The following is a 16,964-nucleotide window of genomic DNA, read 5'->3' as shown; positions in this document are numbered from 1 at the left end:
TCACCCGAGACCATCTGCCCACAAACTAGATAAGTAAACATACATAAAAACACGCTACGAAGGCACTCGTGGCCTCGGAATTCCCATTGGGGGTCTCGCTGTCCGAGTCAACCATTTTTCGCTTTTAAGCCAAATTCCCAAAACTTACCCAAATCAACTCCGATGACTTCAGAAATCATACCACCCGACTCTGCGGGTCAATTATACACTGATATAGCTCGGGAAAGGGTCAAAAGGGTCAAACTAGTCGTAACGACCAAACGGGTCGTTACAGCAGGCTTGAGATAGACTAAGGTAAGAGAGATAGTCAGCCAAAGAGTATAGAGAGCTGCAGGGTGATTGTAGGTCCCAGAAGAAGTCAGCGAGATGGGGCTCAGATATGATTACAGTAGCTCGTCAGGGGCAAGACAGAGATCAAGGGTACAGGAAGTGCCGGACAAAGAAGGCAACCTAGAGGTTCGGCTGCAACCTTTCCATATCAAACACCCCTAAGGTAAGCGTAAAGAGAGAGGACTTAGCTTAAGGGGTAACAGAGACTAGATGTATGTGCTAAAAGACTAGCAGGACTCTGAGTTGCCATCCGAAAGGGAGATAGGTATGTCACCTATGTTAGCATAAAAGAATTAAATGACTAGCTAACGATAGAAGATATAGTGGGGAGATTAAGGTTTCAGAAAGGTATATGAAGTTAGAAGGATTCGCCGTAAGATGAATTATGACGAGATACCGACGAAGGGCTTAGATTAATATATGTAAGATAAGAAATGTGGATTTAGTTTTGGGTCGAATAAGGGACGCTAGAGCATTTGACATTTTCTTTAATAATGTGTACCTCTAAATGTGAGGTCTCGCTAATTTCCCTTTTTTGTCATGATTCACGTCAAGTCTAACAAACATAGTTTGATGAATAATTTGTCGGAGACTAAAAGTGTTTAGGGGACGTTTGGTATGATGGACAGGGAAGAATAATCCTGGGATAAAAATTTAATACCACTATATTTCTTGTTTGGTTACTAATCCTGGGATAAGTTATCCCAGGATTAAAAATAGTGCTGGGATAAGTTATCCCTGGCAGAGGGTGGTATAACAGTCCCAGGATAACTTATCCCAGGATAAAACCATGAAAATGACAAGAATAACCCTGAAGTCTCTCAAACTCTTTTTCTACTACCTACGGTGGGGGTATTTTTGTAAACAAACAACTTTTTCTTAAAAATTATGCAATGCATATCACTTTTAAAATAACAAACTAAACAATCAATAAAAAATAATACGAGGATAACTTATTCTCTTTAAACCAAATTGGCCCCTCCGAGCCTTGAAAAAACCTTCCCCAATCAAACTGACAACGACGTCGTATTTTTAAAATCCCTCCAGAAAACCCAAAATCAAACTTGTCTATAAACCCACAACAAGTATTTCTTTCTTCACGAGTCTCAAATCTTTACAGTTTTTCAGCATGGATGAAGAAGAGATTGAGAAAGCAGTGGTAGCTTATTTGAAGAAGAAGGGTTTCAAGCAAACAGAACTTGCCTTTCAAGAAGAACAACAACACAATAACAACAACAATTCGGCTAATTCCCAGATTGACCCTGACATTACCAAAAAAATCCTTTCTTTCTCTCAGTAAGTTCCTTCGTTTCGTTTCCCTTAATTTGTTGTAATTTTGCTACCGGGATTGAGTTCTAAACTTGAGTTGCTTTATTCTCTCCGTTTCAATTTGTTTGTCTTACTTTACTTTTTAGTCAATCCTCTTTCCAAATTTGGCAATTCCTATATTTAGTTTAAGATCGCGAGATTCAAGTCTTTTTTTATTTTCTTAAACTTGGTGTCAAGTCAAACCCAGACAAACAAATTGAAACGGAGAGAGTAAATTAATTCCAATGATACGCGTTTGAATGAATGTAGAAGATTCATAGACCCAAACAAGTTTAGGTTTGAGACATTACGAGCCTGTTTGGATCGGCTTAATTTAGGTGGTTTTAAGCCAAAACAGCTTTAAGTACTTTTGTAGTGTTTGGGTAAGATAAAAAAGTGCTTTTAAGCTCTTGTTTTTAAGACAAAATGACAAAAATAAGTCAAAAGCCATAAGTTAGGATTCCTAACTTATCCTAACTTATGCTTATAAGCCATAAGTTATAAGCCTGTCCAAACAGGCTCGTAGTTGGTTGTTGGAAGGAGAGCAGCAGCAACATAATGGAAGCAGCCATTCTTCACTCTTCAATAGTATTTCTGAAAATTCTCAAATTGACCCCGTCGCTGCCAAAAACAATCCGTTTTAAGTGTCTGTATTTTCTGTAAATACTGACTGTTTAGCCACGAGGGTGCAGCTCTAAATATCATGTCTTTTACTCTTCTGAAATGCCTAATTGTGTTGAAAAATAGTAAATTATTTAGTATCAGAACAAAATGGGTAGGCATAGAGCGGAATTGTAAAAGAGGAGGATTTATGAGCTGAGAACTGTTTCGGATTGAGGTTTAGTTATTTGTTTCAAGAAGAGCGGCAACAACTGTGTAGAAATAGTTTTTCTTCAATCTCCAAGGATAGCTCTGCAATTTAACTGATTGATCTTGACATTGCAGAACAAATCCTTTCTTTCTCTGAGTGAGCCGCTCCTTTTCGTATCTTTTATGTAACACTGACTGTTTTGCTAGAAGTTTAGGTTCTACAAGCCACATGCTTTACTTGTTTTTTTTTTATTTTTTTTTTAATTGGACATATGCTTTACTTGTTTTAGAATCCCAATTTTAGGTAAAAGACAAATCATTTAGTATTGGAGTCAAATGGACCTTAGCAGAGCGAATGGATGTATAGTATTCATATAGCTTACCTGGTCTTGTTTATGATCAAGGCTTAGGGGGAATTTGGGAAAGCTTAAAACCTAGCCAAACCAGCTTTTAAGCGCTTCGTATTTTGGTGTTTGGTGAACACCAAAAAATCTTTTAAGCCCAATCAAGCCAAAGTCATAAGTTGGGCAATCCCAAGTCCTCAAGTTATCCAGGATTTCAAGAGGATGGGTGCACTGTTATGAAGAGGCGGATGTAGAATTTACATTTGACAGAATTAACTTTTAGATTCTTGCTAATGGATACATACAATTCAATATTAATCCACCGTAAAACTTGCAATATACATTTACATTTTTTTTGCTGCGTACAATAGACCCTTGTGGTCCGGCCCTTCCCCGGACCCCGCGCATAGTGGGAGCTTAGTGCACCGGGCTGCCCTTTTTATAATAATAGTAAAAAGGAATATTGTAGGATTGGAGGATAAAAAAGTCAATTGACTTTTATTAGTATTTGGTAATTTAACTTTACACTTCGGAGCTTCCTACTTTTTTATTAGTATAAGTATAGATAGATAGATTTTATGATAAAATTTCCATTTTCACACAGGCTGACTCTAGATGAAAGTCTCGACAGCTGTGATAAAAGCATGCTTTTTGGTTATTTTCTTAGCATGCGTCTATGATAGCATTCTGAATAAATTTTCATGCTTTTCAGATTTGAAACCGGTCCCGAACGATACCAAGAAGAATATAGCAAGCTTCGGTCATGGGCTTATAGTTCACTGGATTTATATAAGGTTGGTCCCTTTGACTTATGCTATCAGTAACATGAGAAGTATTTTATGTAGTATAATGATGGATGTTTCCTCATGACATTTGATGCACTAATAAAAGGCCTGCCACCAGTAATAGCATAGGCAACAAACACAAATGGAAAGGAGAGCCTTCCTTTTTCTCTGTTATTTAGCCCTTTCTATTCTTTAACATAATGTGTTGGGGCGATCAAGTAAGCATCTTGACCTGTTCATACTTTGGCTGCTATCTTTCTGCCAATGAGAAGGTATTTGGAATTGAGTTCACATATTTGTGATTCTCAACTCTAGTTTATTGACTTGTGCTATAAATGTAGCAGTGAGTCAAGTTAGACTAAACATACGCATGACAAGCGTGCTATCTTCATACAGGTTAGGTTGTGTGATTATACAATTCAGATGGAAAAATCACAAAAATGGTTCCATATGTTTGGAGTAGGTTCAAAATGGTCCCGTAAATATACTCCTGAACAATTTTGGTATTTTAAGTTTGCCAAAAGCGAGAACTTTGGTACCGTCAAATATTTAACAAACTCTTGTTGGTAAATTTAACAGGAAATGTGGGGAAAAAAAGATTTGCCATTTTTGCTTATTTTGGAGTTTGGTGTAGCTTTTGAAGTGCAATTTATGCTATTTTTTTAATCTAGCTTTTGTTATACGGTGCACTTTTTGGTGTCGCGGTTTCCAAGATTTGATAGGACTTTCCTGGTTTTTTTGGTTTGATCTTTATTTTTCACCGTTCCCATAAAGTCTAACCACCGGAGTTTGTTAAATATTTGTCAGAGCCTGTGCACCCCCGGGATTAGTTGGGGCTCAAAGAGACCCGGACACCCGGTGCTTAATCAAAAAAAAAATAAAAATATTTGTCAGAGACCAAGTGCTTACTTTTGGCAAACTTAGAGGAAGGGAGTTTATTGAAGGGACTATTTTGAACCTACACTCAGACATAAGACATAAGGGACCATTGTTGTTCTCTTTCTCCAAGTCAGACGCTTCCTGTTGACTTAATCTCTTTTAGGCTTCAATATTTTGTGGTTTCCTGTAATAGTTGAAGCTACCTTCCAATTTCATTTGTCCATTTCTTTTTTACATTGTCTCAGCCCATTCCTGGCTTGCCTCGCTCTCTTTCTATTAGAATAGAGGGATGTGCGTCTGGATTTTCTCCAATTCCAACAGGATCTGATATATATTGAAAAAAGGGAATGCTAAGCTAGCTAACAAAGGGGTTGGTTTCGCCTCACCCTTAAAGATCCGCCCATTGTTTCAGTCAGAATAATTATTTATCAACTCCTGTTATATAGCCATCTCTCTCCTTGAAATCCTTCTCATGTAAATGGAAGTTATTTCATATCCTAGAGTGCAATTGTGTTGTCTCTAAGGAAACGTAGGATCTATTGGAGATAACATGAAACAATGTTAAATGCCGAGTGTTCTGTTTCCTTTTTCTTTTGGTTGTTTCTCTTCCTGCAGTGCTGTTACTGGTTAGAATACCTTTCGATTCACAGAATTGATATTTAAACCCTGTTGTTTCTAACAGGTTGGCCATTGTGTATGTTGGGATTGTTAGTCTTTTTGTATGTATGACTCACTTGAAATCACCTTATATTATGTTAGTTATTGACTTATTGTTATCCTCTTTCATTTGCTAAATGAGATCATTGCTATTATTGATTCATCTGAACATATATATTTCAATCTTGCAGCACGAGTTGCTTCGTGTTTTATATCCTGTATTTATTCATTGTTTCATGGAACTTGTCGCTAGAGGTCATATTCAAGAAGGTATACTTTTTCAGTTAAGTTTTGGTTGTCTTTTGATCCTTGCGAGATTATTTTTAACACAGTTCTTTTATTACCAGCACGCGCCTTTTTCAATAGTTACCGTGAAGACCATGAGATGACACATTTGCGTGATCTTCAGAAGTTAGAAGGCGTTCTCTCACCGTCCCATCTAGAGGTACATCACTATCCTAGCACCTTTAGGTTGCATGCTTAAATGTGTCATATGTTCACTAAACAGATCGTAAAATGCAGGAAATGGAATTTGCTCATTCCATACGGCTGAGCAAAGTGAACATAAAGATGTGTCAGGTACTCGCTTGATCCTTCTGGTTGAATTTATCTTCTGCTACTATGGTGCATGCTAATGTCTCACTTGTGCAAGTCAAGTGTGTCTGGGGTTGTTAGCAATTGGTGACAAACCATGTTGCTCGGACTCTTCAAAAGTATCGCCGCACTCGTATCAGATCCTCCAAAATGCACTACTTTGGAGGACCGACAGGCATTCTCTTTCATTTTCTGCTCTGGACTACTTTTATTCTGCTGTGGAGCTTCAATTTTTTGGCAAAAAAATCGACCTCTTCTCGAATCTTCTCTCTTGAGACAGTAAAGTGTGAAGATAACAACTTGATTTAAAAAAAGAGAGCATGAAAATTCGTAACATTTTCTATCTTGTTGTTCTCCTTTAAATTTTGAAGCAGAACTCCTATTAATTAAGTTGATAACATAGCAAACACCACTGCTTTGACATACTGAGAAATAAGAAAGGGGGGAAAGTGACTGTTTCATCTCAAGGTCATGTAGGTTTGTTGAAATGAAATATGATATTTTAGTTGTTATTCTCATGACCATATATCTTATCATCATGCACATTAAAGGAGCAGTCATCAGCCTAATGGTTTGTCTAGGTTGGTGGATTTATGTGCAGTTTGATAACTGTTTCTTGGGCAATAGGCATGTCTAGCACCATTTGATTGCTTTTTACCATGCACACCTTTAGAGCTTAACTGGCTTAGCCTTTTGATTTGCTTTTCTACTCTGAAACAGTACTCCTATGACCTTTTGCTGCAATACTTACACAAGACAGAGTCTATTACAATGCTTGGGATCATCAATGAGCGCATTAATTTTCAAGGTGCAGTTCCCATCTTCGCAGTTGCATTCAGCCATTTGATTTTCTACTATGTTAATTGACCATCTTCATTTAGCGCAATAACATCTTTCCATTTACATTGTTATGATAACCTAACCATATGAGAAGGAAGAATAGAAAAAAAATTGTGAGAGAAGCTGAAGGCTTTCACATTTGACATGTCTTTTCGTTGACCGTTCTCCTGATAGAACAAATGCATATCATTGCATCCACTGAAGAAAGACAGGGAAAGGAAAAGTGTACCAATTCCAAGTCAACTCCTTTCTGTCAGATCATTGTTTGTTTTGTCCCTTCAATGACCATTAACCCTGAGTTATAGATTCAGAAGGGCATTCCAGATTTTGTTTATAAGCCTTCAATTCTTTTACTCTTTATCTCTTGCACTTGGAGTCCCTTTTTGCTCATGCGTAGCAATGCCAAAGTCATATGATGTAGATGATTTACTCAATTAATTTCGTGGTTATGTTTGGCACAAAGGCCAAAGACATGCTCTTTTCCTGTTAGTCGGGCAATGTTCGAGTTAAAAATTGTCCTAAATGCAACCCTATGAATTGTTTAGTGGCCCATGATCCCCCTGTGCCTTGCCCCTTAATCATTATATAATCACCTACTGGAATTTTAGAGTTATGTATTTATTAAATTATGTACAATATTAAGCTAATTTGTATCAAATGGCAGTTTCTCCTGGACAGCCTGGCTCTATATCTGATGATGCGGAAGTTGTAACTCTTGTTGCAAGTGGCCATGATGCTAGTCTCATAAATCAGAAAGAAGTTCATTGGGGGGTAAGCAAACAGTCATACCAATAAATTAAGCTGTATGTTTTTGGATTGGATGGTGTAGTAAATATCATCTTTAAACTATTTTACCTGTCAATACTCAAGCTATTTGATGAATATTCTTGTTTGTTGGTTAACTGACCATGAAACAATTAAATTGGCTAGCTGGAAGTCTTCCCATGCTAACGTATGGAAGAATGAATACCCAAAAAAAAAAACCACAAGAAACAATTTAACTGATTCCTTTACCAGCACATAGGGGAGGTTTGGGTGCATTGAGTTGTTGAGAAAGAGGGGTAATTGGTTGGAGAATAACAAAATGCTTCGTGTTGCAATACCGTTGAACTAAATATTTCAAAGTATTGAGGATAAGATCACATGTGTAAACGATCTAAAATTGTTCTATCAAGATTCGTTTGAGGAAAAAGAAAAGGGCCCTATATTTCATCAAAGTAATTAGAGACCATTCAGATTCGGGTCTGGACACCACTGGTTATAAAACATTCTCTTATTCTAAGGTTTATACCTATGGGTGTGGCAAAGCGGTCAATGGCGTGGGTAAAAACTATGGGAGATCAGGGTTCAAATTCCGGTAGAAACAAAGGCGCTAGGTGATATCTTCCTTTACCTAAGCCTTGGTGGGCAGACTTACCTGTGTACATATGCTGGTGGAAGGTAGTAGATACAGATTTGCGCAAGCTGACCAAACAACCCATATTAAAAGGAAAAAAGGAAAGAAAATGAAGAGTGTGAAGCTGCAAGTTGTAGACAAGTGACAAGCTTACTCCTTTGCGTATCAACTAATATTACCTAAGGAGAGTATAGATCCTACTCCTTATATTATATATGCAGTAGAGTACAAGTATTATATTCTGTGAAATATCTCTATCGACTAATTTAGCCGTTCCAGGTTCATGTTTTGTTAATTTTAAGGATTGCTTGGGTTATGATCTTGAAAAGGGTTAGCTTAAATGTGTTGGTATCTTATGCTATGTTACTTGGACTAAGCATTTTTGGTCAAATGGCTGTGTCGACATTACACTTCCTGTGGGTGGAATTCATGTTGGATCTGGTCAAATAAGATGGGTAACTAAGTGAGTGCAAACCTTGAAGACAAGGGTTCAAATTCCAGTAAGACCAAAAATACTAGGTGATTTCTTCCCATCTGTCCAAGCTTAGTGGTAGATTTACTCAGGACTTGTGTTGGTGGGAGGAAACAACTACCTAGTGGAATAGTCTAGGTGCACACAAGTTGGCCTAAACACCACCGTTTTTTTTTATTATTATTATTTTTTTTTATAAAAAAGATGGATTATTTGACTTTCATATGGCGGATGAAGAGGCTAGAGAGACGGAGAATCAAAAGGTAAAGAGCGTTGTGATGGAGTTGCCCCTTCTCGTTCTCCTTATTTTTTTTTAATTTATTTTTTTTGAAATTGGTAACGACTTGTATTCACAGTAAAATTCAGCTTCAATTGAAACTGAATTGTAATCTTTACAGCAAAAGTATAAGGAGCACCCAACAAAAACTTACACTTACGTTTGTCCTAATAAATCTACCAGGTCTCCTGTCTGCCCCCACAAATTTTGTTTACACCAAAAATAGAAGAGATTTAGACAATTCATCCTAACTTTCTGGATAGAGCTACTAGTGCCCTAAAAAATTCTAGCGTTCCTTTCCTTCCATATTGTCCACCAAACACAAGCTGGGATGATCTGCCACCAGTCTTCTTCTCCACCTCTCTTCCCTACACTCTTCTAGCATCTGAGAAGCTCCACAGTAGTATTAGGCGTAGTCCAATTGATACCAAGGATACAAAAGGACATGTTCCACAGATTTGTAGTTGTCTTGCAGTGTAAGAAAAGGTGCTTATTGGTTTCACCATCTTGACCACATAAGGTCTCTGAAAACCTCTTCGTTGTAATTTCTCGTGGGTCAGGCAAGCCCTCCTTGCAACCAACCAAACAAAACAAGAGACCTTGAAAGGGACTCTTACTTTCCAAATGAGATTCCAGGGCCAAATCTCCATCAAGGTTGTTCTATGGTTGAGGTTCCAGTAAACAGACTTAACAGAGAAAGTTCTTTTGTTGTTCAATCTCCATTTTAGTCTGTCAGGATAAGCTGAAGTTCCTCCTAAGGAAGCTAAGAGTTGGAGCATATTGGTTAAGCTTTCAATTTCCCAATCATTGAGAGCTCTTCTGAAAATAAGATCCCACCCTTGAGGGCTCCAAACTTGACTGATTTGTGCTTGAGCTTGGAGGCTTATAGAGTATAAGAGGAAAGTCGATTGAAGGTTGTTATGGCCAATCCAGTGGTCTGCCCAAAAAGTAGTCTTTCTACCATCGCTAACTATGATATCTACAATAGCCCAGAATTCATTCCACTGGGACCTAATAGATTTCCATACACTAGTACCATAAGGGCCATTAACTTCTTTAGTAATCCATTGATCTAGCATCCCATATTTCTGGGAAATGAATCTTTTCCATAAAGCATTGTCCTCTGAATTGAATCTCCGTAGCCATTTCTGCAACAAACTTTTGTTGTGCAATCCCAAGTTCTTGATGCCCAGCCCACTCTCTTTCTTGTTCAAAATGATTGAGTCCCATTTGACCAGGTTCTTGCATCTCCTTTCATCATCACCTTTATTACCTTGCCAAAGAAAATCTCGTCTCAGTTTGTCGATCTTTTTCTCAACTCCTCTGGGAATTGGGAAGAGAGACATCATGTATGTAGGGAGGGCATCCAAGACAGAATTAATGAGTGTGACTCTTGCCACCCAAAGAGAGGTATTGGGTTTTCCACCTTGCCAGCTTCTTGCTAGATCTCTCCAAAACTTCATCCCAGATTTCTTTGGATTTGTTTTTGGCACCTAGAGGCATCCCTAGGTACTTAGTGGGGAGGGAGCCCACTTGACAACCTAGGTTCCATGCTAGATTCTGAAGATCATCGACTTGATTAATTGGATAGAGTAAACTGTTGCTCCAGTTGACATGAAGGCCAGACAAGGCTTCAAAAATGGTCAGGATTGCTCTGAGATGTCTGATCTGCTCCATTTCAGCATCACAAAAAACAAGTGAATCGTCTGCATATAGTAAATGAGTGATCTCCAGATGGTTGCTAATGGTGGACTGAGAGTCGAAGCGCCTTATCCAACTATTAGATTTAGCTGTCCTAACCATGTGATTAAGACCTTCCATAGCAATCAAAAATAAGAAAGGTGGCAATGGGTCACCCTGTCTGAGACCCCTTTGAGATTGAAAGAAACCTGCTGGACAACCATTTATAAGAACAGTAACATCTGACACCAGAGATGCAAAATCTGATCCAGTTTATCCACTTGTGCCCAAAGCCCATGTCTTCCAGGATCTCTCGTTCTCCTTAATCTCATCCTTTTTCTTTTTGTTTTGTTACTCAGAGAGAGGGAGAGAGAGCGATGCGTGAGTTTTCTAAATTTCTTTTTTATTTTGTTTTTCCTCTTCACTTAAGGGAGTGGGAGAGAGCAGAGTAGCTTTTGCTTCCTATAAGATGGGTTTTTTCCACATGACTTTTGGCTCGAATATAAAATGGGCGGAATATTTAGTACAAAAATATGCAGCAGGCCTAATGAGATAATAGTCAGAATATGACCTACCTTTCACGGTGGAACGGGCCAATCTTACATTCCATGTCTGTTTGTGTATATGGAGTCATATATTATGAATAAAAAACTGAGGGCATAGATACTGAACGTGAAATGATAACTTGCAATTTTATTAAGAATCCCCTTTATCTGTGTCTGATATTCTGTTTGTATCACCCTCAGGGGTTGGCCTGGTGGTAATTGGCTTGAGCCTTGGGGTGCTCCCTTTCAAGGTCTCAAGTTCGAAACTCACTGGGTGCAAACAATTTCTGAGGGCCATCGGACTGGGGTAAAACCCTGAATTACCCGTGGTGCACTTGCGGGAAACTCCTTGTCGAGGGCCTGTGCACCCCCGGGATTAGTCGGGGCTCAAAGAGACCCGGACACCCGGTGCTTAATCAAAAAAAAAAAATATTCTGTTTGTATCCACATATCCTAGACAGAATTTAACGAGTCTGACACCTTGACACGGATCATATCACTCTATTTTAGAAGAGTCTGTGTAATATAGGTCTTCTGTGTTTTAAATTTTATTCCCAGGAGATGTGTTAATAATTTAACTTGCAGCTGCTTGAAGATTCTTTAGAAGAACGGTTAGAAAAGACAGGAGGTTCAGTTCCTGACTCAGAAAAGCTTGACGGCGATCCTAAGGAAGGAGAAGTGGAAGAAAACAAGGTGTTGAATTTCTGTCAGTTCATTTCCCACTTGATTATATATTCATAAATATTTCCCACTTAAATTATTATTTTATATTTCTATTTCATTAACGGTTTAAATTTTATTTGGTGGACATCCTTCCACCTTTACTTTTTTGAAAAAGTGACATCCTTTCACATTTATTGTTTTTATTTTGCTCTTTTTTTCAGAAGAAGTCAGTTGAAGGTGGAAAACAAGGAGCATCTCTTAAAAAACTAAAGAAGGACAAAGTTGGGGTTGCAACAGGGAAATCTTCCCGTACAGAGGGCAGCACAGTGGCAACTGCACCCCGTGTCAAACCGGAACTTGCTCTACCTGCTATGTATTCCTCAATCCTATTATCTTACTTACCAAAAGAAAAAAAGAGAGCCCTATAGTGTTTTTTCTCTCCTACTACATCCCCCTCCCCTACTTGGAAAAGACGCTCTTGTTGGAGGTCATAATTTTATTTGAATATTGTTATCATGATCTATTAGGAAACATTAATGAAACTGCTATACTAAGGAGTTGCATCAAAAGGAATATTATAAAGGATGAGGAGAATATGATTGAGCTGCAATCCTTTCTGTGGCATGTCATGCTCATAATATATTGCCTTATATGCATTCATAAACTCTTCAAATAACATGAAAAACATGGATGCCAGGGAACAGATAAGTAAAATGTTTTCTTGTACAGTTGTACCAACCACATTATTTTTCTTATCTTTGGGAGGGTGGAGCATGTTTTCATGAAATTAAATATATATTACATGATTTTTTGCTCTTGGTTCCTTCTTTAAATTTGTGACAGTATTGATCTTAAACATATGCTCCTTCATATTTCTAGGATCTTGAATCATTCTTAACTGAAAGAAAATATTTGTCACAGACCTTCAGAGGTAGAACATTCTATTCTGGAAGACTTGAGGAACCGTGTACAGTTGAGTAATGCTGCGTTGCCCTCTGTTAGCTTCTATACATTTGTTAATACACATAATGGGTAAGTTTCTTGACCTTGAATCAAACTTGTAGATGTGGAATATATTTTTAGGAACATATCCTAATCTTAGTGAGTTTGTAAATGTGTATAGACTAAACTGTGCATCAACATCACATGATGGATCACTAGTGGCGGGTGGATTCTCAGACTCGTCTCTGAAGGTGCTTGTAGCTTCTGAATAGAGTTGAGATCTTGTTGTCACTAATTAAAGTATCTGTTGATCCTTGATCATCTTCTTATCTAACATGTTTCAGGTTTGGGACATGGCAAAACTTGGGCAACAAACTGGTCCATGTAAGCCCAATATGATAGTCCTCGACTCCTTTCCGATGTATTGCTATTTTCATGTTTCAAGATGTTTATTAGTCGATAGAGGTGGTACGGGTGCACTCAAGTCACAGTATAACTTGCAACCAGACAGAACAAATGTTTCTTTTCCGCTGCTTTTATTTCTTTGATAAGTAGATAAATTTAATTTCACTGGAAACTGCACTAGGGTTGTGAAGTTAGTTGCATCAGAGATTTACATAGCAGAAGCATGATAATTATGCAGGTTTCTCGACTGAACATAGAGATGCATCTCTACTTTCCTGACGGAAGTATTTCTTGAACTCCTTCCTTTTTCTTTTCCATTGAGGTAAATAATTTTAATAATAATGGAAAAATCTCCTGTATACCAGCAGTATACCAAAAAATAGAGAATCTACAAGATATATGATTCTCTACGAACAAGAACTTCATGAGTGCACAAAAACGAAACAACGAATGAGAGGCTAATCATCAAGTCCACATACTCATTTCCTATCCCTTAAAAAGTCTTGACCCCCCCCACACACAGAGAAAAAGGAACGGTTGATGAACAGTGCTAGAACCAGCTTTTTTGCAGGGGGAAACTGATTCACCTACAAATGAGCATGTGCTTAGCTCAAGTGGTGGAAGACGATGCTATACATTATTTCAGGGCCATTCCGGACCTGTTTATTCTGCGTCCTTTAGTCCGTACGGGGATTTTCTTCTGTCTTCATCATCAGATTCAACAAGTATGATATCATATGACTCTCTATAGCCATTAGCTCGGCGTTGTTTTTATTCATTTGGATTATGACAGTTGCTACAATTTTGATATGCACACTGTATAACCATGTGACATTATTCATGACCTGTTTGACTAATTATTTCTATGCAGTTCGCTTATGGAGCACAAAGCTAAATGCTAATCTTGTTTGCTACAAAGGCCACAATTACCCAGTATGGGATGTTCAGGTGGGTGACTAGTTTTTCATTTATTAAGTTTGTTCTCTTTTGGCTGCAAATATGGTAATATATTTGCCATGTCTTGAAGATCAAGTAGCTCGCCTAAAAGACTACTCTTTGTTTTATTGGTCGTCAAATGGAATACTGCCCAAGCTAATGGGTTTCTATGCATTGTTTCTGTATCATAATAGGATTCTTAGATGTTATGTGCCACTCTTTATACCATGTTTGCCAAATGGATGCTTGATATTGTTTTTATTAGGGGACCGCTAACTGGGACAACCCCCAAAAGCAGGGAAGCAAATGTACATATTTGTCATACTTCAAATGTCAGTACAAACTAGTCCTTTTTATATATTGGGGCTTATAAGAACTACTAACTGGCATCACAAGTTATTAGTTTGTCATTGAAGATAAATGACAGTGAAGCCATGTTCTAGTCTCAAAATGAAGTTTCATAGTGTTATAGCTACAACAACTAGTCTTGCAGCTTGAGCTAATTTTTTGCTTGATTACCATATGTTTCCACTTTATATAGTTGACGTATTTTCTTGTCTCTTGAGCATTTGGTGCTTGCTCATGGTAACTGCAGATGAGAGTCCTCAAAACAGGCAAATAAATGTTTGGTTTTCACTTCACATCTTGAATGCAGTTTAGTCCAGTTGGACATTATTTTGCCAGTTCTTCACATGACCGCACTGCAAGGATCTGGTCTATTGACAGGATACAGCCTCTGCGAATAATGGCCGGACACTTATCAGATGTAGATGTGAGTACCTATTCTGTGCCCCACCCTTCGGAAACCATGTTTTAATCTGATCCATGTAGGCATCTGTATCAATCTATGTCTGGTATACTCCATCTGTATCAGCTACTGTATAAAATGGTATTTTATTCCCATTTTCAAAAAAAAAAAAAAATAGTAAAAGATGAAAGAGCATTTTAGTACGTTCTACACATCTTTAATTTAAGACCACAAGATTCAAAAGTCTTCTTTACTTTCTTAGACATCATGCCAAGTCAACCAGTGTCATCAGAGGTGCATGATAGACATTAGCAATATTTTCATTTTGATTTTAAATATATTACAAATATTTAATGTATTTGAATTCCAAATAAGTTATCATGCTTTGCTAAATCACTCTGAAGTACTCTTTTCCCTTCTTCCCTGGTGGCGCCCACCATTGTTATACTAGAATAAGGAATGAAGGTTGATCCATTTATGTAAAGGGATTAAAACAACTTTTTTTTTAAGCTCAAATGTACTACTCTTTTGCATCTTCTGGATGCTTTCAAAGAAACCTTTTTACTTAATAAAAAAACAAAAGGAATGAAGGTTGAATATTTTATCTGGAGGACACTTTATAAAATGCACTTACCGTACCATATCAGGGTTATTTAAATTCGGATTAAAAAATATATTTAGTTGAATGATGTCATTCAAAGTTTGGAGCAAAGAATTTTACTAGTGATCGTTAAAGTGGTCAAATATAATAAAATACTGTTAGCATAGAACTGTGCGGTTGCACTGCATTGTTGGCAAAGAAGCATTTTAGTTACTTAGTTTGATTCCTCTAGTTTCCTTCCAATGGTCGTAAATTTAAGGGCATGTTGAATTCACTGTGCAGTGTGTGCAATGGCATGCAAACTGCAATTACATTGCAACTGGATCAAGTGACAAAACTGTACGCCTATGGGACGTCCAAAGTGGCGAGTGTGTCAGGATTTTCATTGGTCATAGGAGTATGATCCTATCGTTGGCAATGTCTCCTGATGGTCGATATATGGCGTCAGGTGATGAAGATGGAACAGTCATGATGTGGGATCTCTCAAGTGGACGTTGTATTACTCCTTTGGTCGGTCACTCCTCCTGTGTGTGGTCACTTGCTTTTAGGTAGGGAAATAAATGAACTAAACCTTCATTTTGTCTACTTTTGGAGATGCACTAAAGTATGAAGCTCATTGAAAATAGTCTATATTTCAAGCTTATTTGTCTTATTTCAGTGGTGAAGGTTCACTTCTTGCATCTGGCTCTGCTGATTGCACTGTAAAATTATGGGATGTAACCACAAGCACAAAAGCGCCACTGAAAGACGAGAAGTAAGTATTACTGAAGCAGACATATATTCCGGCATTTATTTTCTTTTAGATGGCTAATACCATGCTCCCTCTCTCAAACAGCAAATCTGGAAGTAACAATAGACTCCGGTCATTGAAGACCCTGCCTACAAAAGCTACTCCAGTCTATGCTTTGCGCGTAAGAATTATTATGATTGCTTCTTTCTGTGGTTTTATTATGGGATCCTCTAAAAGTTGCATGTTATACTCTGAGCAGTTTTCACGAAGAAATCTTCTATTTGCTGCTGGAGCTTTCTCGAAAAGTGCATGAATCTCTTGCTTGAAAGTTTCTTGACGTGAGATTACATCATGGTGGCCTGGCAAAATTTGGCATAGTCATCAATGGCAAGCTTTCCTTCTCTGACCTCGGTTCTAATAGAACTACTTCTGTTAGAGGAGCAACTCATAATTGGTGATAATACCTGCATCTCACTTACAATCTTGTGTCGCATGGTGTAATTTGGAGCGTGGGATTTGAGGGTGGACATCTTCAATTTTCTGTGGTGGATGAACGTCAATTATGTAAACGGTATATGTATTTAAAATGCTAATGGTCCCGTCGCCCTTGTATCATTGCTTATCCTAGAGATGGAATCTTGGAAACATGGGTTGAAATGTTATGCAATTGTCACTGATCATAGTTACCAATCTGTAAAGCTCTTTTTTGGGGTAGAGTGGCCCAAGCATTGGTGGTCATCACCGTGGTTGTATACAGACCCTTTCCCAGTTTCTACTTTATGGATTATATGTGATTTTAGCTGAACTAGAAAGTGATTAGCAAGCATTAAAGCTCTTGAACACTTGTTCGAAATTATCTCTTTCCAGGGATTTTAATCAACTTTACTGGTTGCTTCTAATGTAAGAAGCAACAACGGATAGTTTCAGAGACTTTATCTGTTTTCGGTTTAAGAAAAGATTACTTTCTAGATGGGTCAAGCATTATTGAATTTGATTTGAAAAATAGTAGTACTAATTAATTA

The 16,964-nt window shown here is 37.8% G+C and overlaps 1 protein-coding gene across 1 annotated transcript; it reads left to right on the top strand.

Moving 5' to 3' along the window:
- Positions 1–1,345: 1,345 nt before the first annotated feature.
- Positions 1,346–16,754, top strand: LOC132643797 (transcription initiation factor TFIID subunit 5). The gene is made up of 19 exons (XM_060360329.1): positions 1,346–1,626; positions 3,505–3,586; positions 5,305–5,383; positions 5,461–5,558; positions 5,636–5,692; positions 6,428–6,515; positions 7,212–7,318; positions 11,503–11,610; positions 11,802–11,953; positions 12,502–12,612; positions 12,704–12,773; positions 12,867–12,906; positions 13,488–13,652; positions 13,799–13,875; positions 14,519–14,635; positions 15,495–15,760; positions 15,871–15,966; positions 16,048–16,123; positions 16,202–16,754. The coding sequence occupies exons 1-19, from the start codon at positions 1,460–1,462 to the stop codon at positions 16,253–16,255; spliced, it is 2,010 nt and encodes a 669-aa protein (XP_060216312.1). The 5' UTR covers positions 1,346–1,459; the 3' UTR covers positions 16,256–16,754.
- Positions 16,755–16,964: the final 210 nt, after the last annotated feature.

The sequence above is a fragment of the Lycium barbarum genome, chromosome 1, assembly GCF_019175385.1.
Source record: "Lycium barbarum isolate Lr01 chromosome 1, ASM1917538v2, whole genome shotgun sequence".
Classification (NCBI taxonomy): Eukaryota; Viridiplantae; Streptophyta; class Magnoliopsida; order Solanales; family Solanaceae; genus Lycium; species Lycium barbarum.
The sequence above is the reverse complement of the archived record's forward strand: the minus strand, read 5'-3'. Positions and strand labels throughout refer to the sequence as shown.

What these genes read in the sequence shown, in the direction of transcription:
- LOC132643797 (XM_060360329.1), top strand. Translation starts at nt 1,460, where the DNA reads ATGGATGAAGAAGAGATTGAGAAAGCAGTGGTAGCTTATTTGAAGAAG. An exon ending in TGAGCGCATTAATTTTCAAG is followed by an intron (nt 6,516 to 7,211) that starts GTGCAGTTCCCA and finishes ATCAAATGGCAG; the next exon opens with TTTCTCCTGGACAGCCTGGC. An exon ending in GCGCCACTGAAAGACGAGAA is followed by an intron (nt 15,967 to 16,047) that starts GTAAGTATTACT and finishes TCTCTCAAACAG; the next exon opens with CAAATCTGGAAGTAACAATA.